The sequence below is a fragment of the Electrona antarctica genome (assembly GCF_951216825.1).
Source record: "Electrona antarctica genome assembly, chromosome: 16".
Lineage (NCBI taxonomy): Eukaryota > Metazoa > Chordata > Actinopteri > Myctophiformes > Myctophidae > Electrona > Electrona antarctica.
Window position 1 is genome coordinate 3,134,294 of NC_136797.1, and position 26,557 is coordinate 3,160,850.

Genomic DNA, 26,557 nt, shown 5'->3' on the forward strand with positions numbered 1-26,557 from the left:
TACTATTGTAACAGGTACTGTTTACATAGTCCTGGACCTAAGAAACGATGTCTACTATTGTAACAGGTACTGTTTACATAGTCCTGGACCTAAGAAACACTGTCTACTATTGTAACAGGTACTGTTTACATAGTCCTGGACCTAAGAAACGATGTCTACTATTGTAACAGGTACTGTTTACATGGACCTGGACCTAAGAAACACTGTCTACTATTGTAACAGGTACTGTTTACATAGTCCTGGACCTAAGAAACACTGTCTACTATTGTAACAGGTACTGTTTACATTGTCCTGGACCTAAGAAACACTGTCTACTATTGTAACAGGTACTGTTTACATAGTCCTGGACCTAAGAAACGATGTCTACTATTGTAACAGGTACTGTTTACATAGTCCTGGACCTAAGAAACACTGTCTACTACTGTAACAGGTACTGTTTACATGGACCTGGACCTAAGAAACACTGTCTACTATTGTAACAGGTACTGTTTACATAGTCCTGGACCTAAGAAACACTGTCTACTACTGTAACAGGTACTGTTTACATAGTCCTGGACCTAAGAAACGCTGTCTACTACTGTAACAGGTACTGTTTACATAGTCCTGGACCTAAGAAACGCTGTCTACTACTGTAACAGGTACTGTTTACATAGTCCTGGACCTAAGAAACGCTGTCTACTACTGTAACAGGTACTGTTTACATAGTCCTGGACCTAAGAAACGCTGTCTACTACTGTAACAGGTACTGTTTACATAGTCCTGGACCTAAGAAACGATGTCTACTATTGTAACAGGTACTGTTTACATAGTCCTGGACCTAAGAAACGATGTCTACTACTGTAACAGGTACTGTTTACATAGTCCTGGACCTAAGAAACGCTGTCTACTACTGTAACAGGTACTGTTTACATAGTCCTGGACCTAAGAAACGCTGTCTACTACTGTAACAGGTACTGTTTACATAGTCCTGGACCTAAGAAACGATGTCTACTATTGTAACAGGTACTGTTTACATAGTCCTGGACCTAAGAAACACTGTCTACTACTGTAACAGGTACTGTTTACATGGACCTAGACCTAAGAAACACTGTCTACTATTGTAACAGGTACTGTTTACATGGACCTGGACCTAAGAAACACTGTCTACTATTGTAACAGGTACTGTTTACATAGTCCTGGACCTAAGAAACACTGTCTACTATTGTAACAGGTACTGTTTACATGGACCTGGACCTAAGAAACACTGTCTACTATTGTAACAGGTACTGTTTACATAGTCCTGGACCTAAGAAACACTGTCTACTATTGTAACAGGTACTGTTTACATGGACCTGGACCTAAGAAACACTGTCTACTATTGTAACAGGTACTGTTTACATAGTCCTGGACCTAAGAAACACTGTCTACTATTGTAACAGGTACTGTTTACATGGACCTAGACCTAAGAAACACTGTCTACTATTGTAACAGGTACTGTTTACATGGACCTGGACCTAAGAAACACTGTCTACTATTGTAACAGGTACTGTTTACATGGACCTGGACCTAAGAAACGATGTCTACTATTGTAACAGGTACTGTTTACATAGTCCTGGACCTAAGAAACACTGTCTACTATTGTAACAGGTACTGTTTACATGGACCTGGACCTAAGAAACGCTGTCTACTATTGTAACAGGTACTGTTTACATAGTCCTGGACCTAAGAAACACTGTCTACTATTGTAACAGGTACTGTTTACATGGACCTGGACCTAAGAAACACTGTCTACTATTGTAACAGGTACTGTTTACATGGACCTGGACCTAAGAAACACTGTCTACTATTGTAACAGGTACTGTTTACATGGACCTGGACCTAAGAAACGATGTCTACTATTGTAACAGGTACTGTTTACATAGTCCTGGACCTAAGAAACACTGTCTACTATTGTAACAGGTACTGTTTACATGGACCTGGACCTAAGAAACACTGTCTACTATTGTAACAGGTACTGTTTACATGGACCTGGACCTAAGAAACACTGTCTACTATTGTAACAGGTACTGTTTACATGGACCTGGACCTAAGAAACGATGTCTACTATTGTAACAGGTACTGTTTAACTTCATTACTGCCACTAGGTGGCAGCATAAGCACACGTAACGTGTGCCACGCATCCGCTCTCACTCTACGCTCCTCGTTTCATTTCCGGGTAGTTCAGTGGGGTGGGGGCTGTTGTTGTGAGCACAGCCATCGTTAGCCGTAAGCTCAGACCCCTTAGCTATGCGATACAAACTCACAAAGGATTTACGATCGTCAGGATGCGTGGCGGCTCCCCATGGACAGCGCTTGAAGCTTTAGAGATACAGCGCTTTGAAAATCCTGTTATAATGGAGGCTCAATTTAAAAATCCCATAGCTGGTGGGGACGGAGGCTCTCCATAGCAACCGGAGCAATGCTAAAAGGTAAATTGACGGTCGCCGTTTTCATATCTCATAACGCGAGATATAGCCATAGATATATAGCTAGATAGCTATAAATACAACATGAGATCACGACACCGGTATCGGTATCGGCTAACACAGACATTTAGGTATTGGGATCGGATTGGAATCGGGACATTCCTAGTAGAAAGCAGAGAAACAGTTAAGAAACGCTGTCTACTGTTGTAACAGGTACTTTAATGTACCTTCACTGTGATGTAAAGTGGTTTTAGTGTTTCATGCTTCAGCTGTATTCCCAGAGCAGGACACTCAGACCCTCTAACTGCTCCCCAGACGCCTATACCGCTACTACTAATAGTTTGGATTGTAAACGCAGGACAAAATACTTTCGCTAAATTCATGAGCATAAAGTGTGCATTTCGGTTGTGTTGTACAACGGCCCATCGATGCCACTGTTTGAAAGTTGAAACCCACAAGACAATTAATTATCTTCATGTGACCGTATGCTCACTAATGTTCTGTGTGTGTGTGTGTGTGTGTGTGTGTGTGTGTGTGTGTGTGTGTGTGTGTGTGTGTGTGTGTGTGTGTGTGTGTGCGTGCGTCCACATGAACAGAGCTGCAGCACACAGTAAACTGGGCAACTACACAGAAGCGACGGGCGACTGTGAGAGAGCCATCGGCATCGACCCGTCCTACAGCAAGGCCTATGGCAGGATGGGGTGAGTACGGCATCGACCCGTCCTACAGCAAGGCCTATGGCAGGATGGGGTGAGTACGGCATCGACCCGTCCTACAGCAAGGCCTATGGCAGGATGGGGTGAGTACGGCATCGACCCGTCCTACAGCAAGGCCTATGGCAGGATGGGGTGAGTACGGCATCGACCCGTCCTACAGCAAGGCCTATGGCAGGATGGGGTGAGTACGGCATCGACCCGTCCTACAGCAAGGCCTATGGCAGGATGGGGTGAGTACGGCATCGACCCGTCCTACAGCAAGGCCTATGGCAGGATGGGGTGAGTACGGCATCGACCCGTCCTACAGCAAGGCCTATGGCAGGATGGGGTGAGTACGGCATCGACCCGTCCTACAGCAAGGCCTATGGCAGGATGGGGTGAGTACGGCATCGACCCGTCCTACAGCAAGGCCTATGGCAGGATGGGGTGAGTACGGCATCGACCCGTCCTACAGCAAGGCCTATGGCAGGATGGGGTGAGTACGGCATCGACCCGTCCTACAGCAAGGCCTATGGCAGGATGGGGTGAGTACGGCATCGACCCGTCCTACAGCAAGGCCTATGGCAGGATGGGGTGAGTACATCGACCCGTCCTACAGCAAGGCCTATGGCAGGATGGGGTGAGTACGGCATCGACCCGTCCTACAGCAAGGCCTATGGCAGGATGGGGTGAGTACGGCATCGACCCGTCCTACAGCAAGGCCTATGGCAGGATGGGGTGAGTACGGCATCGACCCGTCCTACAGCAAGGCCTATGGCAGGATGGGGTGAGTACGGCATCGACCCGTCCTACAGCAAGGCCTATGGCAGGATGGGGTGAGTACGGCATCGACCCGTCCTACAGCAAGGCCTATGGCAGGATGGGGTGAGTACGGCATCGACCCGTCCTACAGCAAGGCCTATGGCAGGATGGGGTGAGTACGGCATCGACCCGTCCTACAGCAAGGCCTATGGCAGGATGGGGTGAGTACGGCATCGACCCGTCCTACAGCAAGGCCTATGGCAGGATGGGGTGAGTACGGCATCGACCCGTCCTACAGCAAGGCCTATGGCAGGATGGGGTGAGTACGGCATCGACCCGTCCTACAGCAAGGCCTATGGCAGGATGGGGTGAGTACGGCATCGACCCGTCCTACAGCAAGGCCTATGGCAGGATGGGGTGAGTACGGCATCGACCCGTCCTACAGCAAGGCCTATGGCAGGATGGGGTGAGTACGGCATCGACCCGTCCTACAGCAAGGCCTATGGCAGGATGGGGTGAGTACGGCATCGACCCGTCCTACAGCAAGGCCTATGGCAGGATGGGGTGAGTACGGCATCGACCCGTCCTACAGCAAGGCCTATGGCAGGATGGGGTGAGTACGGCATCGACCCGTCCTACAGCAAGGCCTATGGCAGGATGGGGTGAGTACGGCATCGACCCGTCCTACAGCAAGGCCTATGGCAGGATGGGGTGAGTACGGCATCGACCCGTCCTACAGCAAGGCCTATGGCAGGATGGGGTGAGTACGGCATCGACCCGTCCTACAGCAAGGCCTATGGCAGGATGGGGTGAGTACGGCATCGACCCGTCCTACAGCAAGGCCTATGGCAGGATGGGGTGAGTACGGCATCGACCCGTCCTACAGCAAGGCCTATGGCAGGATGGGGTGAGTACGGCATCGACCCGTCCTACAGCAAGGCCTATGGCAGGATGGGGTGAGTACGGCATCGACCCGTCCTACAGCAAGGCCTATGGCAGGATGGGGTGAGTACGGCATCGACCCGTCCTACAGCAAGGCCTATGGCAGGATGGGGTGAGTACGGCATCGACCCGTCCTACAGCAAGGCCTATGGCAGGATGGGGTGAGTACGGCATCGACCCGTCCTACAGCAAGGCCTATGGCAGGATGGGGTGAGTACGGCATCGACCCGTCCTACAGCAAGGCCTATGGCAGGATGGGGTGAGTACGGCATCGACCCGTCCTACAGCAAGGCCTATGGCAGGATGGGGTGAGTACGGCATCGACCCGTCCTACAGCAAGGCCTATGGCAGGATGGGGTGAGTACGGCATCGACCCGTCCTACAGCAAGGCCTATGGCAGGATGGGGTGAGTACGGCATCGACCCGTCCTACAGCAAGGCCTATGGCAGGATGGGGTGAGTACGGCATCGACCCGTCCTACAGCAAGGCCTATGGCAGGATGGGGTGAGTACGGCATCGACCCGTCCTACAGCAAGGCCTATGGCAGGATGGGGTGAGTACGGCATCGACCCGTCATACAGCAAGGCCTATGGCAGGATGGGGTGAGTACGATCGACCCGTCCTACAGCAAGGCCTATGGCAGGATGGGGTGAGTACGGCATCGACCCGTCCTACAGCAAGGCCTATGGCAGGATGGGGTGAGTACGGCATCGACCCGTCCTACAGCAAGGCCTATGGCAGGATGGGGTGAGTACGGCATCGACCCGTCCTACAGCAAGGCCTATGGCAGGATGGGGTGAGTACGGCATCGACCCGTCCTACAGCAAGGCCTATGGCAGGATGGGGTGAGTACGGCATCGACCCGTCCTACAGCAAGGCCTATGGCAGGATGGGGTGAGTACGGCATCGACCCGTCCTACAGCAAGGCCTATGGCAGGATGGGGTGAGTACGGCATCGACCCGTCCTACAGCAAGGCCTATGGCAGGATGGGGTGAGTACGGCATCGACCCGTCCTACAGCAAGGCCTATGGCAGGATGGGGTGAGTACGGCATCGACCCGTCCTACAGCAAGGCCTATGGCAGGATGGGGTGAGTACGGCATCGACCCGTCCTACAGCAAGGCCTATGGCAGGATGGGGTGAGTACGGCATCGACCCGTCCTACAGCAAGGCCTATGGCAGGATGGGGTGAGTACGGCATCGACCCGTCCTACAGCAAGGCCTATGGCAGGATGGGGTGAGTACGGCATCGACCCGTCCTACAGCAAGGCCTATGGCAGGATGGGGTGAGTACGGCATCGACCCGTCCTACAGCAAGGCCTATGGCAGGATGGGGTGAGTACGGCATCGACCCGTCCTACAGCAAGGCCTATGGCAGGATGGGGTGAGTACGGCATCGACCCGTCCTACAGCAAGGCCTATGGCAGGATGGGGTGAGTACGGCATCGACCCGTCCTACAGCAAGGCCTATGGCAGGATGGGGTGAGTACGGCATCGACCCGTCCTACAGCAAGGCCTATGGCAGGATGGGGTGAGTACGGCATCGACCCGTCCTACAGCAAGGCCTATGGCAGGATGGGGTGAGTACGGCATCGACCCGTCCTACAGCAAGGCCTATGGCAGGATGGGGTGAGTACGGCATCGACCCGTCCTACAGCAAGGCCTATGGCAGGATGGGGTGAGTACGGCATCGACCCGTCCTACAGCAAGGCCTATGGCAGGATGGGGTGAGTACGGCATCGACCCGTCCTACAGCAAGGCCTATGGCAGGATGGGGTGAGTACGGCATCGACCCGTCCTACAGCAAGGCCTATGGCAGGATGGGGTGAGTACGGCATCGACCCGTCCTACAGCAAGGCCTATGGCAGGATGGGGTGAGTACGGCATCGACCCGTCCTACAGCAAGGCCTATGGCAGGATGGGGTGAGTACGGCATCGACCCGTCCTACAGCAAGGCCTATGGCAGGATGGGGTGAGTACGGCATCGACCCGTCCTACAGCAAGGCCTATGGCAGGATGGGGTGAGTACGGCATCGACCCGTCCTACAGCAAGGCCTATGGCAGGATGGGGTGAGTACGGCATCGACCCGTCCTACAGCAAGGCCTATGGCAGGATGGGGTGAGTACGGCATCGACCCGTCCTACAGCAAGGCCTATGGCAGGATGGGGTGAGTACGATCGACCCGTCCTACAGCAAGGCCTATGGCAGGATGGGGTGAGTACGGCATCGACCCGTCCTACAGCAAGGCCTATGGCAGGATGGGGTGAGTACGGCATCGACCCGTCCTACAGCAAGGCCTATGGCAGGATGGGGTGAGTACGGCATCGACCCGTCCTACAGCAAGGCCTATGGCAGGATGGGGTGAGTACGGCATCGACCCGTCCTACAGCAAGGCCTATGGCAGGATGGGGTGAGTACGGCATCGACCCGTCCTACAGCAAGGCCTATGGCAGGATGGGGTGAGTACGGCATCGACCCGTCCTACAGCAAGGCCTATGGCAGGATGGGGTGAGTACGGCATCGACCCGTCCTACAGCAAGGCCTATGGCAGGATGGGGTGAGTACGGCATCGACCCGTCCTACAGCAAGGCCTATGGCAGGATGGGGTGAGTACGGCATCGACCCGTCCTACAGCAAGGCCTATGGCAGGATGGGGTGAGTACGGCATCGACCCGTCCTACAGCAAGGCCTATGGCAGGATGGGGTGAGTACGGCATCGACCCGTCCTACAGCAAGGCCTATGGCAGGATGGGGTGAGTACGGCATCGACCCGTCCTACAGCAAGGCCTATGGCAGGATGGGGTGAGTACGGCATCGACCCGTCCTACAGCAAGGCCTATGGCAGGATGGGGTGAGTACGGCATCGACCCGTCCTACAGCAAGGCCTATGGCAGGATGGGGTGAGTACGGCATCGACCCGTCCTACAGCAAGGCCTATGGCAGGATGGGGTGAGTACGGCATCGACCCGTCCTACAGCAAGGCCTATGGCAGGATGGGGTGAGTACGGCATCGACCCGTCCTACAGCAAGGCCTATGGCAGGATGGGGTGAGTACGGCATCGACCCGTCCTACAGCAAGGCCTATGGCAGGATGGGGTGAGTACGGCATCGACCCGTCCTACAGCAAGGCCTATGGCAGGATGGGGTGAGTACGGCATCGACCCGTCCTACAGCAAGGCCTATGGCAGGATGGGGTGAGTACGGCATCGACCCGTCCTACAGCAAGGCCTATGGCAGGATGGGGTGAGTACGGCATCGACCCGTCCTACAGCAAGGCCTATGGCAGGATGGGGTGAGTACGGCATCGACCCGTCCTACAGCAAGGCCTATGGCAGGATGGGGTGAGTACGGCATCGACCCGTCCTACAGCAAGGCCTATGGCAGGATGGGGTGAGTACATCGACCCGTCCTACAGCAAGGCCTATGGCAGGATGGGGTGAGTACGGCATCGACCCGTCCTACAGCAAGGCCTATGGCAGGATGGGGTGAGTACATCGACCCGTCCTACAGCAAGGCCTATGGCAGGATGGGGTGAGTACGGCATCGACCCGTCCTACAGCAAGGCCTATGGCAGGATGGGGTGAGTACGGCCCGTCCTACAGCAAGGCCTATGGCAGGATGGGGTGAGTACGGGGCAGTGGACGTTGTTGTCGTCGACTAAAACTATGACGAAGAAATGTCCGTCGACTACCTTTTTCCACTGAGGAAAACTAAATGGAAACTAAATGAAAACTAAGCTATGGTGACTAAAACCAAGACTAAATATAGCCACAATTTCATCAAACAAATAAAAACTAGACTAAAATGTGTCTGTCTGTCTGTCTGTCTGTCTGTCTGTCTGTCTGTCTTTCTTCTCTGCAGACTGGCTCTGACGGCCATGAACAAGTACCCAGAAGCCATCTCCTACTTCCAGAAGGCCTTGGTTCTGGACCCAGAGAACGACACCTATAAATCCAACCTGAAGATCGCAGAGCAGAAACACAGAGAAGCTACTAGTCCAGTGAGAATACTACTAATACTACTACTACTACTGTCTAATACTACTACTACTACTACTACTAATAGAGTGTTAAAAATGTTAAATGGTGCATTCATATAGCGCCTTTATCCAAGGCGCTTTACAGAGATTGTGCATTACATTCACCCATTCACACACACATTCACACACCTTTAAATAGATTGTGCATTACATTCACCCATTCACACACACATTCACACATCGATGACAGAGGAAACCATGCAAGGCACCAACCTGCACATCAGGAGCAATAGGCCTATCTCACAGAATTTCCCCGCCCCCTTAATACGCCCCCTTTCCGCGTTAGTGGTGATAGCGTGACGTCACTCCATAGACGCTACATGTTAACAGAGGTAATTTAAGAAGTCTACAACTTTTGTTTTCTCAAGGTAAGGTTTGTTCTATCTGTTCGAGCTGATTTACCATCTTGTTTTCATCATAATAATATTGGTCTGTCACATTTTTACATTAGAAAATGTACTTAGATTCTCCAGAGAAAAAAACGTGTAAATGCTCATGTTAAATGACACCACTATTTACCGGAAGTGGGCGTGGAAAGCGGGCTGTGAGATAGGCCTATTAGGGGTTCAGAGTCTTGCTCAAGGACACTTCGACACTAACTCTGGGGGAGCCCACAGGGATCGAACCGGCAACCTTGCGGTTCCCATCCGGCCACTCTTACCCCCGAGTCACCGCCACCATTGTTGTGATCTTATTTCAAGCACAATGTCATCATCTGTTACCCTGAATAGATTCCTGTGATCTTATTTCTTATTTCTGTTACCCTGAATAGATTCCTGTGATCTTATTTCTTATTTCTGTTACCCTGAATAGATTCCTGTGATCTTATTTCTTATTTCTGTTACCCTGAATAGATTCCTGTGATCTTATTTCTTATTTCTGTTACCCTGAATAGATTCCTGTGATCTTATTTCTTATTTCTGTTACCCTGAATAGATTCCTGTGATCTTATTTCTTATTTCTGTTACCCTGAATAGATTCCTGTGATCTTATTTCTTATTTCTGTTACCCTGAATAGATTCCTGTGATCTTATTTCTTATTTCTGTTACCCTGAATAGATTCCTGTGATCTTATTTCTTATTTCTGTTACCCTGAATAGATTCCTGTGATCTTATTTCTTATTTCTGTTACCCTGAATAGATTCCTGTGATCTTATTTCTTATTTCTGTTACCCTGAATAGATTACTGTGATCTTATTTCTTATTTCTGTTACCCTGAATAGATTCCTGTGATCTTATTTCTTATTTCTGTTACCCTGAATAGATTCCTGTGATCTTATTTCTTATTTCTGTTACCCTGAATAGATTCCTGTGATCTTATTTCTTATTTCTGTTACCCTGAATAGATTCCTGTGATCTTATTTCTTATTTCTGTTACCCTGAATAGATTCCTGTGATCTTATTTCTTATTTCTGTTACCCTGAATAGATTACTGTGATCTTATTTCTTATTTCTGTTACCCTGAATAGATTCCTGTGATCTTATTTCTTATTTCTGTTACCCTGAATAGATTCCTGTGATCTTATTTCTTATTTCTGTTACCCTGAATAGATTCCTGTGATCTTATTTCTTATTTCTGTTACCCTGAATAGATTCCTGTGATCTTATTTCTTATTTCTGTTACCCTGAATAGATTCCTGTGATCTTATTTCTTATTTCTGTTACCCTGAATAGATTCCTGTGATCTTATTTCTTATTTCTGTTACCCTGAATAGATTCCTGTGATCTTATTTCTTATTTCTGTTACCCTGAATAGATTCCTGTGATCTTATTTCTTATTTCTGTTACCCTGAATAGATTCCTGTGATCTTATTTCTTATTTCTGTTACCCTGAATAGATTCCTGTGATCTTATTTCTTATTTCTGTTACCCTGAATAGATTCCTGTGATCTTATTTCTTATTTCTGTTACCCTGAATAGATTCCTGTGATCTTATTTCTTATTTCTGTTACCCTGAATAGATTCCTGTGATCTTATTTCTTATTTCTGTTACCCTGAATAGATTCCTGTGATCTTATTTCTTATTTCTGTTACCCTGAATAGATTCCTGTGATCTTATTTCTTATTTCTGTTACCCTGAATAGATTCCTGTGATCTTATTTCTTATTTCTGTTACCCTGAATAGATTCCTGTGATCTTATTTCTTATTTCTGTTACCCTGAATAGATTCCTGTGATCTTATTTCTTATTTCTGTTACCCTGAATAGATTCCTGTGATCTTATTTCTTATTTCTGTTACCCTGAATAGATTCCTGTGATCTTATTTCTTATTTCTGTTACCCTGAATAGATTCCTGTGATCTTATTTCATGTTCTGTCCACAGATGGTGGCAGCGGGACTAGGATTTGATATGGCCAGTTTGATCAACAACCCTGCCTTCATTAGCATGGTGAGTGCATATCGTTACCCACATCCAGAGACGAAATGTTTTTATAATCGCCATAATAATAATAATAATATCTCAAACTTATATAGCGCTTTTCTGAGTACCCAAAGACGCTTTACATGGGGGGGGGGGGGGGGGGGGGGGGGGGCTTTACAGAGGTAACAACAACATAAAACTGTATTAGAAAAAGGAAAAACACTAAAAGCTAAAAAACATTAAAAAGAAAGACAGTGAGAGGGGTTAGCTAGGGAAGGCAATATTGAAGAGGTGGGTCTTGATGGCGGTTTTGAAAGTTTGGAGGGTGGGGGCATCTCTGAGTGCCTTAGGGAGGGCATTCCACAGGGTTGGGGCAGCAAAGGCAAAAGCTCTGTCACCCCACGTATACGAGTTTGGTTTTGGGGACGTCGAGGAGGTTTGCATCACCAGACCTGAGGGAGCGGGAGGGGGACATGACGTTTGAGGAGGTCACAGAGGTATGGGGGAGCCAGGTTGTTTAGTGCTTTGTAGGTGGTCAGGAGTGTTTTGAAGTCATGGGGGCCCGCCCCCGCTCGGAAGGTTTCAACGGCAGGCTGGCATCGCTGTTGCCAGCCTGGGTGTTCTTGCTGGTGGTGGTTTCATTGTGAACAAGTAGCCTAAGCAGAGTACAGTACTGTATGCATGCATACCCATACCTACTGGCAGGTGAAAACAAGCACCCAAATTAGCATTTCAATGCCCGATCTGCATGTGTACAAGGGACAGGCAACGCGGTCCACCCCCCGCCACCCCCCGCCCCATGACAGTGAGGAAAAAAGAGGTGTTAAGGTGCCGGACTTGGATGGTTAGAGTGGCGTGATAAGCCTATCTCACAGAATTTCCCCGCCCCCTTAATACGCCCCCTTTCCGCGTTAGTGGTGATAGCGTGACGTCACTCCATAGACACTACATGTTAACAGAGGTAATTTAAGAAGTCTACAACTTTTGTTTTCTCAAGGTAAGGTTTGTTCTATCTGTTCGAGCTGATTTACCATCTTGTTTGCTTCATAATAATATTGGTCTGTCACATTTTTACATTAGAAAATGTACTTAGATTCTCCAGAGAAAAAAACGTGTAAATGCTAATGTTAAATGACACCACTATCTACCGGAAGTGGGCGTGGAAAGCGGGCTGTGAGATAGGCCGATTACATACAAAGTCAATGCAAGACGAGCGGCGCGACCTGGTGCGGTACAAACGGGACGAATATATTCAGGTCCAATTCCTCATGGGGGCCAAGATCCCATGTCCAATAACTCATGGGGGCCGAGACCCCTAGTGGTCCAATTCCTCATGGGGGCCAAGATCCCATGTCCAATAACTCATGGGGGCCGAGACCCCTAGTGGTCCAATTCCTCATGGGGGCCAAGATCCCATGTCCAATAACTCATGGGGGCCGAGACCCCTAGTGGTCCAATTCCTCATGGGGGCCAAGATCCCATGTCCAATAACTCATGGGGGCCGAGACCCCTAGTGGTCCAATTCCTCATGGGGGCCGAGGCCCCCTGGCCCCCACAGACTCTACGTCACTGCCCACATCCTCATGTACTCATAGACCCTTTGTTTTTTGTTTTTTGTGTGGTGCAGGCCCGCTTCTGCAAGTGAATTTGTGTGTTTGCATGCAGCCAATTACACTAATTCAATAAATGGTAAAAATGGTAAGGTGCTTTTATAGTAAACACCACGTGAGGTCTCAGGTTACCGTGTATTTTATAACGGCTGAGAGGCGCAGTGAGACGCGACGCGCAGCGGAGTGTCTCCGACCCAGTGTGCAGTGTTGTTTTTGGCAGCAAGTTTTGATTTTAGTTTTAGTCGTAGTCTCTTGAATAGTTTTCATTTAGTTTTAGTCACATTTTAGTCACCTGGACTGTTTTAGTGTCATAATAATAATAATGTCATAAGATTTTAGTCGACTAAATGTACCGCCAAAAATATATGTAATTGGCCGCCGACCCCCCATCTGAAAACATGTTATTCTAGGTACCCCCCCAGAAGCAAAGATTTGAGCTCAAAACGTTCGCTGTGAACGAATACATATTCCAAATTTGTGCCACATTTTCACGATTTTTCAAAAATAGCAGACTGTGCCGCGCTACGAGCTTGTAGGTCTTGTAGGTCTTGTAGGTCTGGCTTGTAGGCCCAAGCCAGACAGTTGCCGTGGCTCAGCGGTCCAGGCACCTTGGCCGGTAGTCCGAGTCTGGCAGTGTGCTGCGGGTTCGACTCCCGACCCTGACGGCTTTTACTGCATGTCACTCCCCCATTTCCTGTCAGCGTACTGTCTGTCCCTCTATAAAAAACATAAAATAAGGCGAAAACCACAAAAACTGTTTTGTCCCAACCCGACCCTTATAGGTGTGGTTTGGGCTTTAAGAAATCACTAGAGCAGGTCTGACTCTGATAGGGGCCATCGTTCAGTTCCAAGCCACGGAGCAAATATAGGCAGGGAGCATCCCAGCAATGGGATGCAGCAGGGAGCATCCCAGCAATGGCTTCATATACAAATAGGTGCATGTGTTTATCTCTCCCCAACGTGCGTGATGTCCTAAGTGAGACCCAAGCGGGTTACAGCAACAGGTGCAGACTCCCTAAACGCGTCCTAAGTGAGACGTTTGGGCATGCCCGCCTCGCCCGCCTCGCTCGCCCGCCGCGCCTGGCAAAGAATGACTTTTACAAGAAAGTCTGCTCTTTAGTCAGTCACGACATGTAGCCAATTAACACGACACGGTCACATGTGACAGCTCGGAACTGAGATATATACATAGAATAATATAATGACTTTAACCCATTTCGACCTGAGGACCTGAGGATTATTTTCTATGTCAGTGGTTCTCAAACATTTTCATGTCCAGGACCCCCAGAAATATGTGTAATTGGCCGCCGACCCCCCCATCTGAAAATATGTTGTTCCAGGGACCCCCCCTCCCAGAAGCAAAGATTTGAGTTAAAAACGTTCGCTGTGAAAGAATATATATATATATATATATTCAAAGATTTGCGCCCCATTGTCACGATTTTTCAAAAATAGCAGACCTACGAGCTTGTAGATCTGCTATTTTCCAATAGCTAAAGTATAACATCACCAAAAGGGGGTCTCGTCCAGAATGGGTTAATAACGCCAGCCGCGGTGTATTCTTGGCGAATGTTTAATGACCGTGGGAATACGTGTCGTATCGGCGCGTTAACGAGACCAATGACTGAGCGTGTCGGGTCTATTTAAAGTCTGCTTCTGTGAACCTATATGTTGTCGTACACACTTTATACTTTTACTATTTTACTTTTTACTTCTACTCTGGGTATAATATCTCAAAGGCAAAATACTGTACCTTTTTATTCCACTACAATGTTTTTTTTGTTTGTTTTTTGAGACGTATATTTTGTCGAGATAAGACAAATGACAGATGACGCTGTGCCGTGTCGATTTAAATGTGGCTTCTTTTTACTTTTACTATATACACCTTTTTATACTTTGTACTTCTACTATATACATTTTATACTTTGTACTTCTACTATATATATTTTATACTTTGTACTTCTACTATATACCTTTTATACTTTGTACTTCTACTATATACATTTTATACTTTGTACTTCTTCTATATACCTTTTATACTATGCACTTCTACTATATACATTTTATACTTTGTACTTCTTCTATATACCTTTTATACTATGCACTTCTACTATATACATTTTATACTTTGTACTTCTACTCCAGTACATCTAAAGGGCAAACATGTGTTCTTCAAACTCCACTACAAGTTTTTTTTTAAACGTATACTGAACGTTATACTTCATAGATTTTAGATTATTATTGAAAAACAGACATGAACCAATTAAAGGCGTATTTTATACTTAACCTATATTTTTAAAATAAAGAATGACTTTCACTCTAAATATGAGAGGAAAAGGTTTGAATGCACCTTTCAACGCTGAGGAGTCAATGTCGTGTCAGCATATTTACAAGACAAATGACTGAGCGGTGTGTGTGTGTGTGTGTGTGTGTGTGTGTGTGTGATATGTGTGCTCGTGCGTGCGTGCGTGCGTGCGTGCGTGCGTGCGTGCGTGTGTGTGTGTGTGCGTGTGCACTCTGTGTGTCTATTTCCAGGCAGCCAGTGTGATGCAGAACCAACAGGTCCAACAGCTGTGAGTGTCTCAGGTCACATGACCTGTTTGATCTATTTTTAAAGTTGTCAAATTAATCTGACTTTGATGTGTGTCGATCCCTCATTGGACTTAAAGGGTCATTACACCCATTTAGATGTCCTCCTGGTGCTGGACTTAAAGGGACATTACACCCATTTAGATGTCCTCCTGGTGCTGGACTTAAAGGGACATTACACCCATTTAGATGTCCTCCTGGTGCTGGACTTAAAGGGACATTACACCCATTTAGATGTCCTCCTGGTGCTGGACTTAAAGGGACATTACACCCATTTAGATGTCCTCCTGGTGCTGGACTTAAAGGGACATTACACCCATTTAGATGTCCTCCTGGTGCTGGACTTAAAGGGACATTACACCCATTTAGATGTCCTCCTGGTGCTGGACTTAAAGGGACATTACACCCATTTAGATGTCCTCCTGGTGCTGGACTTAAAGGGTCATTACACCCATTTAGATGTGTGTCGATCCCTCCTGGTGCTGGACTTAAAGGGACATTACACCCATTTAGATGTCCTCCTGGTGCTGGACTTAAAGGGACATTACACCCATTTAGATGTCCTCCTGGTGCTGGACTTAAAGGGACATTACACCCATTTAGATGTCCTCCTGGTGCTGGACTTAAAGGGACATTACACCCATTTAGATGTCCTCCTGGTGCTGGACTTAAAGGGTCCTTACACCCATTTAGATGTCCTCCTGGTGCTGGACTTAAAGGGACATTACACCCATTTAGATGTCCTCCTGGTGCTGGACTTAAAGGGACATTACACCCATTTAGATGTGTGTCGATCCCTCCTGGTGCTGGACTTAAAGGGTCATTACACCCATTTAGATGTGTGTCGATCCCTCCTGGTGCTGGACTTAAAGGGTCCTTACACCCATTTAGATGGCCTCCTGGTGCTGGACTTAAAGGGTCCTTACACCCATTTAGATGTCCTCCTGGTGCTGGACTTAAAGGGTCATTACACCCATTTAGATGTGTGTCGATCCCTCCTGGTGCTGGACTTAAAGGGACATTACACCCATTTAGATGTCCTCCTGGTGCTGGACTTAAAGGGACATTACACCCATTTAGATGTCCTCCTGGTGCTGGACTTAAAGGGACATTACACCCATTTAGATGTCCTCCTGGTGCTGGACTTAAAGGGTCCTTACACCCATTTAGATGTCCTCCTGGTGCTGGACTTAAAGGGACATTACACCCATTTAGATGTCCTCCTGGTGCTGGACTTAAAGGGACATTACACCCATTTAGATGTCCTCCTGGTGCTGGACTTAAAGGGACATTACACCCATTTAGATGTCCTCCTGGTGCTGGACTTAAAGGGACATTACACCCATTTAGATGTGTGTCGATCCCTCTTAAAGGGACATTACACCCATTTAGATGTCCTCCTGGTGCTGGACTTAAAGGGACATTACACCCATTTAGATGTCCTCCTGGTGCTGGACTTAAAGGGTCCTTACACCCATTTAGATGTCCTCCTGGTGCTAGACTTAAAGGGACATTACACCCATTTAGATGTCCTCCTGGTGCTGGACTTAAAGGGACATTACACCCATTTAGATGTCCTCCTGGTGCTGGACTTAAAGGGACATTACACCCATTTAGATGTCCTCCTGGTGCTGGACTTAAAGGGACATTACACCCATTTAGATGTCCTCCTGGTGCTGGACTTAAAGGGACATTACACCCATTTAGATGTCCTCCTGGTGCTGGACTTAAAGGGACATTACACCCATTTAGATGTGTGTCGATCCCTCTTAAAGGGACATTACACCCATTTAGATGTCCTCCTGGTGCTGGACTTAAAGGGACATTACACCCATTTAGATGTCCTCCTGGTGCTGGACTTAAAGGGTCCTTACACCCATTTAGATGTCCTCCTGGTGCTGGACTTAAAGGGACATTACACCCATTTAGATGTCCTCCTGGTGCTGGACTTAAAGGGACATTACACCCATTTAGATGTCCTCCTGGTGCTGGACTTAAAGGGACATTACACCCATTTAGATGTCCTCCTGGTGCTGGACTTAAAGGGACATTACACCCATTTAGATGTCCTCCTGGTGCTGGACTTAAAGGGGCATTACACCCATTTAGATGTCCTCCTGGTGCTGGACTTAAAGGGACATTACACCCATTTAGATGTCCTCCTGGTGCTGGACTTAAAGGGACATTACACCCATTTAGATGTCCTCCTGGTGCTGGACTTAAAGGGACATTACACCCATTTAGATGTCCTCCTGGTGCTGGACTTAAAGGGTCCTTACACCCATTTAGATGTCCTCCTGGTGCTGGACTTAAAGGGGCATTACACCCATTTAGATGTCCTCCTGGTGCTGGACTTAAAGGGTCCTTACACCCATTTAGATGTCCTCCTGGTGCTGGACTTAAAGGGACATTACACCCATTTAGATGTCCTCCTGGTGCTGGACTTAAAGGGTCCTTACACCCATTTAGATGTCCTCCTGGTGCTGGACTTAAAGGGTCCTTACACCCATTTAGATGTCCTCCTGGTGCTGGACTTAAAGGGTCCGTACACCCATTTAGATGATGTGTGTCGATCCCTCCTGTTGCTGGACTTAAAGGGACATTTCACCCCTGGAAGAAACTGCACTCACTGCAGTGTTAATAGTATTTGTAGTAACAAATTGACATTTTCAAATCCCTTCTTAAAACGCACTTTTTTCCCTGGCTTTCAATGTGAACTGATTTTAACCTATTTATGACTCCTGTACAGTATTACCCATGTCTCACGCTGGTTTAGGACTCCTGTACAGTATTACCCATGTCTCACGCTGGTTTCTATATGCTATGTTTTTTGTTTTTTTTTGCTTGATGTATTCTGTTTTTATCTTCTGTTGTGAAGCACTTCAACTTTGGTTGTGTTATAACGTGCAATATAAATAACGGTTGATTTGATTTGATTTGATAATCAGAATGTAATCTCTCTCTCTCTCCCTCTCTCTCTCTCTCTCTGGTCAGAATGTCCGGCATGATGACCAACGCGGTGGGGGGTCCAGCAGCGGGGGTGGGGGGCATGTCGGACATCTCCAGTTTGATCGAAGCGTAAGTACAGAAACTACTCATGTCATATTATTACTATAAATATTATACAGAAACATGTACATATTATTTACATACCGTTTCTGCCTGTCGGGCAGACAGACTGTCATCTCCATATTACTATATTGGACATAGCGAGGTTTCCGCCCGACATGGACGATATTAAGTGCAATCATTAATGTTTTATTTACCCAATTGCATGCCTCTATATTGTAGTAATTGTACGTGCAGTTTGTCTTTTATTTTAAATCATATTTTTGAAAACAGTGAAAATCTCTCTCTATCTCTCTCTGTATCCGCAAAAAATGCAGACTCACACAATCCTCCGCCGTAGTCTGAAAACTCACCTCACTTCAGACTGCACTTTAGCCGCAGCACTTAATGCCCTAGCCTCGACAACCTACAGGCGTTATGCAAAGGCTAAATGGATAGCACGTTATGTAGACAAAGGCATTATTGATCTGGCATTCTATAGGGTTTATGGTTTCGATGTAGGCCTACTGATATTCTACTGTTAGATTGATGATAGGTTCTTGGTTCACTGATGATCCTATAGTCAACAGGATGATATCGTTACGTCATGTTGTAGTCATTGTTTTGTAGTCATCAGGATGGTATCGCTACGTCATGTTGTAGTATTGTTTTGTAGTCATCAGGATGGTATCGCTACGTCATGTTGTAGTCATTGTTTTGTGTAGTCATCAGGATGGTATCGCTACGTCATGTTGTAGTATTGTTTTGTAGTCATCAGGATGGTATCGCTACGTCATGTTGTAGTATTGTTTTGTAGTCATCAGGATGGTATCGCTGTGTCATGTTGTAGTATTGTTTTGTAGTCATCAGGATGGTATTGCTGTGTCATGTAATGTTGTAGTATTGTTTTGTAGTCATCAGGATGGTATCGCTGTGTCATGTTGTAGTATTGTTTTGTAGTCATCAGGATGGTATTGCTGTGTCATGTAATGTTGTAGTATTGTTTTGTAGTCATCAGGATGATATCGCTACGTCATGTTGTAGTATTGTTTTGTAGTCATCAGGATGATATCGCTACGTCATGTTGTAGTCATTGTTTTGTAGTCATCAGGATGATATCGCTACGTCATGTTGTAGTCATTGTTTTGTAGTCATCAGGATGATATCGCTACGTCATGTTGTAGTCATTGTTTTGTAGTCATCAGGATGATATCGCTACGTCATGTTGTAGTATTGTTTTGTAGTCATCAGGATGGTATCGCTACGTCATGTTGTAGTCATTGTTTTGTGTAGTCATCAGGATGATATCGCTACGTCATGTTGTAGTCATTGTTTTGTAGTCATCAGGATGATATCGCTACGTCATGTTGTAGTATTGTTTTGTAGTCATCAGGATGGTATCGCTACGTCATGTTGTAGTCATTGTTTTGTAGTCATCAGGATGATATCGCTACGTCATGTTGCAGTATTGTTTTGTAGTCATCAGGATGTTATCGCTGCGTCATGTTGTAGTATTGTTTTGTAGTCATCAGGATGATATCGCTACGTCATGTTCTGATCTCTGTCTCTCTGTCTCCCTCTAGAGGACAGCAGTTTGATCTTTCTGTCTCTCTGTCTCCCCCTAGAGGACAGCAGTTTGATCTCTCTGTCTCTCTGTCTCCCCCTAGAGGACAGCAGTTTGATCTCTCTCTGTCTTTCTGTCTCCCCCTAGAGGAAGGCAGTTTGATCTCTCTCTGTCTTTCTGTCTCCCCCTAGAGGACAGCAGTTTGATCTCTCTCTGTCTCTCTGTCTCCCCCTAGAGGAAGGCAGTTTGATCTCTCTCTGTCTTTCTGTCTCCCCCTAGAGGGCAGCAGTTTGATCTCTGTCTCTCTGTCTCCCCCTAGAGGACAGCAGTTTGATCTCTCTCTGTCTTTCTGTCTCCCCCTAGAGGAAGGCAGTTTGATCTCTCTCTGTCTCTCTGTCTCCCCCTAGAGGACAGCAGTTTGATCTCTCTCTGTCTCCCCCTAGAGGACAGCAGTTTGATCTCTCTCCGTCTCTCTGTCTCTCCCTAGAGGACAGCAGTTTGATCTCTCTCTGTCTCTCTGTCTCCCCCTAGAGGACAGCAGTTTGATCTCTGTCTCTCTGTCTCCCCCTAGAGGACAGCAGTTTGATCTCTGTCTCTCTGTCTCCCCCTAGAGGACAGCAGTTTGATCTCTGTCTCTCTGTCTCCCCCTAGAGGACAGCAGTTTGATCTCTGTCTCTCTGTCTCTCCCTAGAGGACAGCAGTTTGATCTCTGTCTCTCTGTCTCCCCCTAGAGGACAGCAGTTTGATCTCTGTCTCTCTGTCTCCCCCTAGAGGACAGCAGTTTGATCTCTACAATTTACAATTTAGGCATTTAGCAGACGCTCTTAATCCAGAGCGACTTACATTAAGCAATAACAAAAGCATGGCATACATCACATATATAAAAAGTAGTTATCATGAATCATGCGTAAACTAAGAACATAACAGTGGAGTATCTATATAATGAAACTATACATATAAACTATACATACTATACTATATAATATATTATACATGTGTACTATAAAGTGCTATGACTACATAAAATGCAATTCTAGAGCTATCTACGTAACAAGCTATAAGTCTGTTTAAAATACTAGTGAGGAATCGTGAATATAGTCCATATGGCCATAATGCTATATTCTGTCAATAATATTAGACTACACTTTGGTCTCTGTGCGAATTTGATGCAGGTTGAGTGGAGACTCATTGTCTGGTCAAAAGTGCTTAGTCTGGGGGCTTTCCTTCATCAGAGGTTCTCATGAAGTACCCTGTGGCTAAAGCTTTTGTTATACTGCTTGAAGTTGGTCACAGGTGTGAATCAAAACACACAGCTGTCTGCTAACCAAATGTGTATGTTAATCTTAAACTCCACCTCTGAATTCAATTCTGTACTATATCATGTCATGTTGTCAATGTGAAAATCACTAGTCTGGGCTGGCTACGGTCAGTCTGCTGGGAGCTCCCGCGGGTCAGGGCCGCGGGACGCTCTCTCCCTCTGTCTTTGATTGAATAAATGGTCAACATGGATCTTCAGTTCATCTCTCTGCCTGTGTTTCTCCGATCCGATCCGATGCTTTTTGACGATGTTTTTCACTACTCTACAGTTTGCTTCAGCCTAGTTCATCTCTCTAGAGTTTACTACGGTTTAGTGAGTTTTAGGTGTGAAAATACACCACATGATGGTGCCGACCCGGTCGTGTTGATGCATGTTTTTGCGTCAGGCGAAGGGAGGCACATGATGTTGCCCTGAAACCCGGTGTCTTTGGTGCGACGGCGCCAGGCAGCAGAGGGCCAGCGGGGGCTTTTGGACAATTTCAGTCTAATTTTGGCGGTTGGAGGTTTGTTTGATTTTTCGGCGAAACGGCGTTCGTCTACAGCGGGAAGAGGTGGTCTTCTCTTCGGCGAGAATGGGGGACAACGGCGCGAACGGTGCGCTCCGGATCTCCAACGGACGGCGGAGTGCAGACCTGGACACGGCGACGGACAGGAGTGCAGCGGGCCTCCACAGCGCGTCGACGGGGAACATGCTTCTCTTCACGTCTCGGCGGGGAGCGGCGAGTCTCTACCCCGAGGGAAGGGGACGTCTCTACACGGCCTTCACCGAGCAGCGGACCGAGGGAGTTCATCAGCGGTCCGTGCACCGGGAGCAGGGGAGCGATTTTCATTTCATCAGCGGAGGTGGTCACGAACGGCGACCACGTTCATTTCATTCTTCGGAAACAGCGGATCTGCAAGCTCGTTTTGCGGCGTATCTTTGTTTCGATGGGGCCTGTGGCTACACGTGCGTTCATGTTTTTCTTTCCAGTCATTTATGTGATATTTCATATTCATATAATGTCTGGAGGGGGGAGTATGGTGCTGTGTTGGATGGGACAATGGAAGAAGAGCGGCGACGGGGCGAGTTCAACAGCAAACTTTCATGCAGCTTCTGTTTGACACGCATGGCTGAACGGACACGAGGTGAGACAATGAAAAATGCGACATTATAAGAAGTTTATTAATAATAGATGGAGAGATTCAATAGTCTTTATCTGTATTCAAAAAGTGTGTCTAAATGTGAGTCTATTCAGCGTATATGTAGGCATACGTTGATGTTTGTGTGTTTTGTCGAATTTAAATTAGTTAAGAAGTTGATTCAAGAAATAGAGTCTATGGGGTAATTTGGAGAATGTTTAAATAATTTTAGCTTTATTGAGATTAATTGATGCTCTGTGTCAGACGGCCGAGATCCCGGTGCCCCTCTCATACGCTTCAGTATAAAATCGTCTTAGAATTAGTAGAGCTGATTATTCTTTTCTCGTGTTAAATTTAGTTTACGATAATGTCAACTAGAGGCAGTTAGGGTGTCACGACGTGCAAAGATTCTTTTGTTATTATTGAGAGAACTTTTGCCTTTAAACGTGAGGGAGTTAGCGTTCATCAAGTAGTTACTTGAAAAGTTAGGGTCAGGATAAGTAACGTAACCCGATAGTACCCTGGTTAAGTTGAACTGTGACTTGTTAGTCTGAAGCAGGAGGTGGCCTCTGGCTAGGATCGTATCGGCATCGGACTTATTCCGCCCCACTCCCTTCCCCGCATCGCGCTCACCAAGCCTTTGAAGGAGTAGTTTCAAAATATGAATGAATTTATCAAACATGTCCGAAAAACTTATTTGAAAATGAAGGTTATGACTATGTTTTACTCTTAATATCATATTAAACTGGGTGTTTAGTTATTAAGATTGAAGGTCAATAATTATTCCAACAAAGTGGGAGTTTCAAAGTGAAACAAAGGGGTTAAGACGAAAGTGTTGTGGTGATTTAATGTCAGTATATGTTTAAAGTTTCATTTCTATCATTGATCGATAAGGTTATGTGAAATTCGTTTTAAGAAAGTGATTTGAAGTTACAGACAGGGTATTGATGAAATTGTAAGTGTAGAAGAAGAATCATTTAGAAGAACGTAAACATGTAATTTGAACCAGTTGTAATCATTTTGGGAACTTTGTGTAATGTTGTCATTTGTTGTTGTTTTTCCTGATGTTTGGTAGGCTGTGATGGAGTCAAAAGGGGGGTGTACTACAGTTGAATATGGACTATATGTATTTTTTCTGTATGCCAATCTTGTAATTGTCATAAGGGGGGAGTGTGGAATCGTGAATATAGTCCATATGGCCATAATGCTATATTCTGTCAATAATATTAGACTACACTTTGGTCTCTGTGCGAATTTGATGCAGGTTGAGTGGAGACTCATTGTCTGGTCAAAAGTGCTTAGTCTGGGGGCTTTCCTTCATCAGAGGTTCTCATGAAGTACCCTGTGGCTAAAGCTTTTGTTATACTGCTTGAAGTTGGTCACAGGTGTGAATCAAAACACACAGCTGTCTGCTAACCAAATGTGTATGTTAATCTTAAACTCCACCTCTGAATTCAATTCTGTACTATATCATGTCATGTTGTCAATGTGAAAATCACTAGTCTGGGCTGGCTACGGTCAGTCTGCTGGGAGCTCCCGCGGGTCAGGGCCGCGGGACGCTCTCTCCCTCTGTCTTTGATTGAATAAATGGTCAACATGGATCTTCAGTTCATCTCTCTGCCTGTGTTTCTCCGATCCGATCCGATGCTTTTTGACGATGTTTTTCACTACTCTACAGTTTGCTTCAGCCTAGTTCATCTCTCTAGAGTTTACTACGGTTTAGTGAGTTTTAGGTGTGAAAATACACCACACTATCTAAGTCTACATAAAGTGCTATCTAAGGGGCTAGGCTAGGGCAAGTGCTACGGGCCATGGTGGAGTCTGAAGAGGTGGGCCTTCAGACTACGGCGGAAAATTGGGAGCGAGGCTGCAGTTCTGACTGTGATGGGAAGTGCATTCCATAGTTTTGGAGCCAGAAGGGAGAAGAGTTTGGGACGTGTGGAGCGTTGTCCCGGCGTTTTTAGTGAAGGTACCTCCAGCTTCCCTGCGTTGGCTGATCTGAGTGCGCGGGAGGGTTTGTAGGGTACGATCATACTTGTGAGATATGGGAGAGCCATGCCTTTGGTTGCTTTGAATGCCAGCATCAGAGTTTTGTATTCTGTGCGGGCAGCGACCGGGAGCCAATGGAGGGAGCGGAGAAGGGGGAGACGTGTGAGAATTTTGGCTGGTTGAAGACCAAGCGGGCTGCGGCATTTTGGATCAGTTGGAGGGGCTTAAGTGCACATGCCGGTAGGCCAGTAAGGAGGGAGTTACAATAGTCAAGTTTTGACAAGACTTGTCTGGATTAGGAGCTGGGCTGACTCCTCCCTCCTCGTCTCTCTCTGTCTCTCTGTCTCCCCCTAGAGGACAGCAGTTTGATCTCTCTGTCTCTCTGTCTCCCTCTAGAGGACAGCAGTTTGCCCAGCAGATCCAGCAGCAGAACCCAGAGCTCATAGAACAGTTGAGGAACCACATCCGCAGCCGTTCCTTCAGCGGCAGCGCCGAGGACGACCAGCGATCATGATGTCATCATCCCTTACACGACAGCAGTGGTGTCGGGGGGGATCCATGAAGAATGATATCAGTACAAAATAACACCCTTTTCCCCCCCCTACAGTTTCACATTTTCTATTTTTCTTTTTTTAACCAAACTAATAAAGGCCAATCATGTTATCAGATGGGTTAGGGTTAGGGTTAGGGTTAGGGTTCCTTTCAGATGTCTCCTTCTGACATCATGTTCCTTTCAGATGTCTCCTTCTGACATCATGTTCCTTTCAGATGTCTCCTTCTGACATCATGTTCCTTTCAGATGGGTTAGGGTTCCTTTCAGATGTCTCCTTCTGACATCATGTTCCTTTCAGATGGGTTAGGGTTCCTTTCAGATGTCTCCTTCTGACATCATGTTCCTTTCAGATGTCTCCTTCTGACATCATGTTCCTTTCAGATGTCTCCTTCTGACATCATGTTCCTTTCAGATGGGTTAGGGTTCCTTTCAGATGTCTCCTTCTGACATCGGATAAAAAAACAAAAAAAGGACATGTTTTCCGAGCTATTTCGGAGTCAGGACTCGGTTGCAAGATTTGAATAAAGTTCGGGAATAAGTTCCCGAATTACGCCAGTTTGTAGTTAATAAATTATGGTCCTCCGTTTTTCCGAAAAACCATCTGAAAGGAGCACATGTATGTATTTGCGGTTAATGGCGGCGCCGGCGGCCATATTTATAATAATGACGTGACGATTACACAATCTCTGTAAACCCATTGGTTCAGCTCTGCAGCGTAACGCACAGCTGCGACGAACGCCACATACCGTGGGTGAGATGATTGAAGGCACTTTAATGCGAAGTAGGGCTTCGAGGAGGACATTCTAGAACAGTTGGTTTTCAACCCTTTTCACATCAAAGGCCCATTATTTATTTATTCTGCATTTGAGCCACGGAACCACCATTATGATGACATTCAACCTCACAGATCCAAAACAGAATATTTTGTTGTTGTTGTTGGATAAGATAGATAAACAGCCTTATTGATGTCGGTACCATTAGGAGAGACAACAGGCTGTATTGATGTTGGTACCATTAGGAGAGATAACAGGCAAACATTGGACAAAAATAACAATTCTTCTACATTATATAATTGTATAGACTTCTTGTAAATTAAGCAATGCAGATGTTGGTTTCATTTTACGCTCTCAAGAGTTAAACATCTGATAAGGGTTCATTTGGTTACCAACGCTCCATCATTTAGCTGTGTGGGGGACCACCTGGAATCCCCTCAAGGCCCACAGGTGGTCCCCGGACCACTGGTTGAAATTAAAACCACTGTTCTGGAGAACTAGGGGGCTTTGAGGAGAGGATTGTAGACGTGCAGACATCAGTGCAACACTGCAGAACACAACCATGTGAGAGCTAGCATGACATGAAATGCCCTTGAACAAGGCATCAACCACTACGATGAAATGTGTTCTATGAGCAGGGCCTGGCTGGAAACAAGTTCTTGAGCTTAGCCCAGATACCCTGGGTAAATATAGATTTCATTTCATTTCATTTCATTTCACATTATGTGACCAAATTTGACTGAGGGACTG

At 46.7% G+C, this 26,557-nt stretch overlaps 1 protein-coding gene across 1 annotated transcript in view; it reads left to right on the top strand.

Annotated features, from left to right (window-relative positions):
• The window catches only part of sgtb (small glutamine rich tetratricopeptide repeat co-chaperone beta), a gene marked incomplete at its 5' end in the record, with an annotated part of 34,207 nt that extends 9,202 nt beyond the window's left edge, over window positions 1-25,005 (top strand). The window contains 6 exons of the mRNA XM_079523684.1: window positions 3,041-3,145; window positions 8,706-8,844; window positions 11,210-11,272; window positions 15,391-15,428; window positions 18,439-18,522; window positions 24,878-25,005. Coding sequence (XP_079379810.1) covers window positions 3,041-3,145; window positions 8,706-8,844; window positions 11,210-11,272; window positions 15,391-15,428; window positions 18,439-18,522; window positions 24,878-24,995 — 547 coding nt within the window. The 3' untranslated portion in view covers window positions 24,996-25,005. The remainder of the gene's footprint in view (window positions 1-3,040; window positions 3,146-8,705; window positions 8,845-11,209; window positions 11,273-15,390; window positions 15,429-18,438; window positions 18,523-24,877) is intronic.
• Between the last annotated feature and the right edge of the window lie 1,552 nt (window positions 25,006-26,557).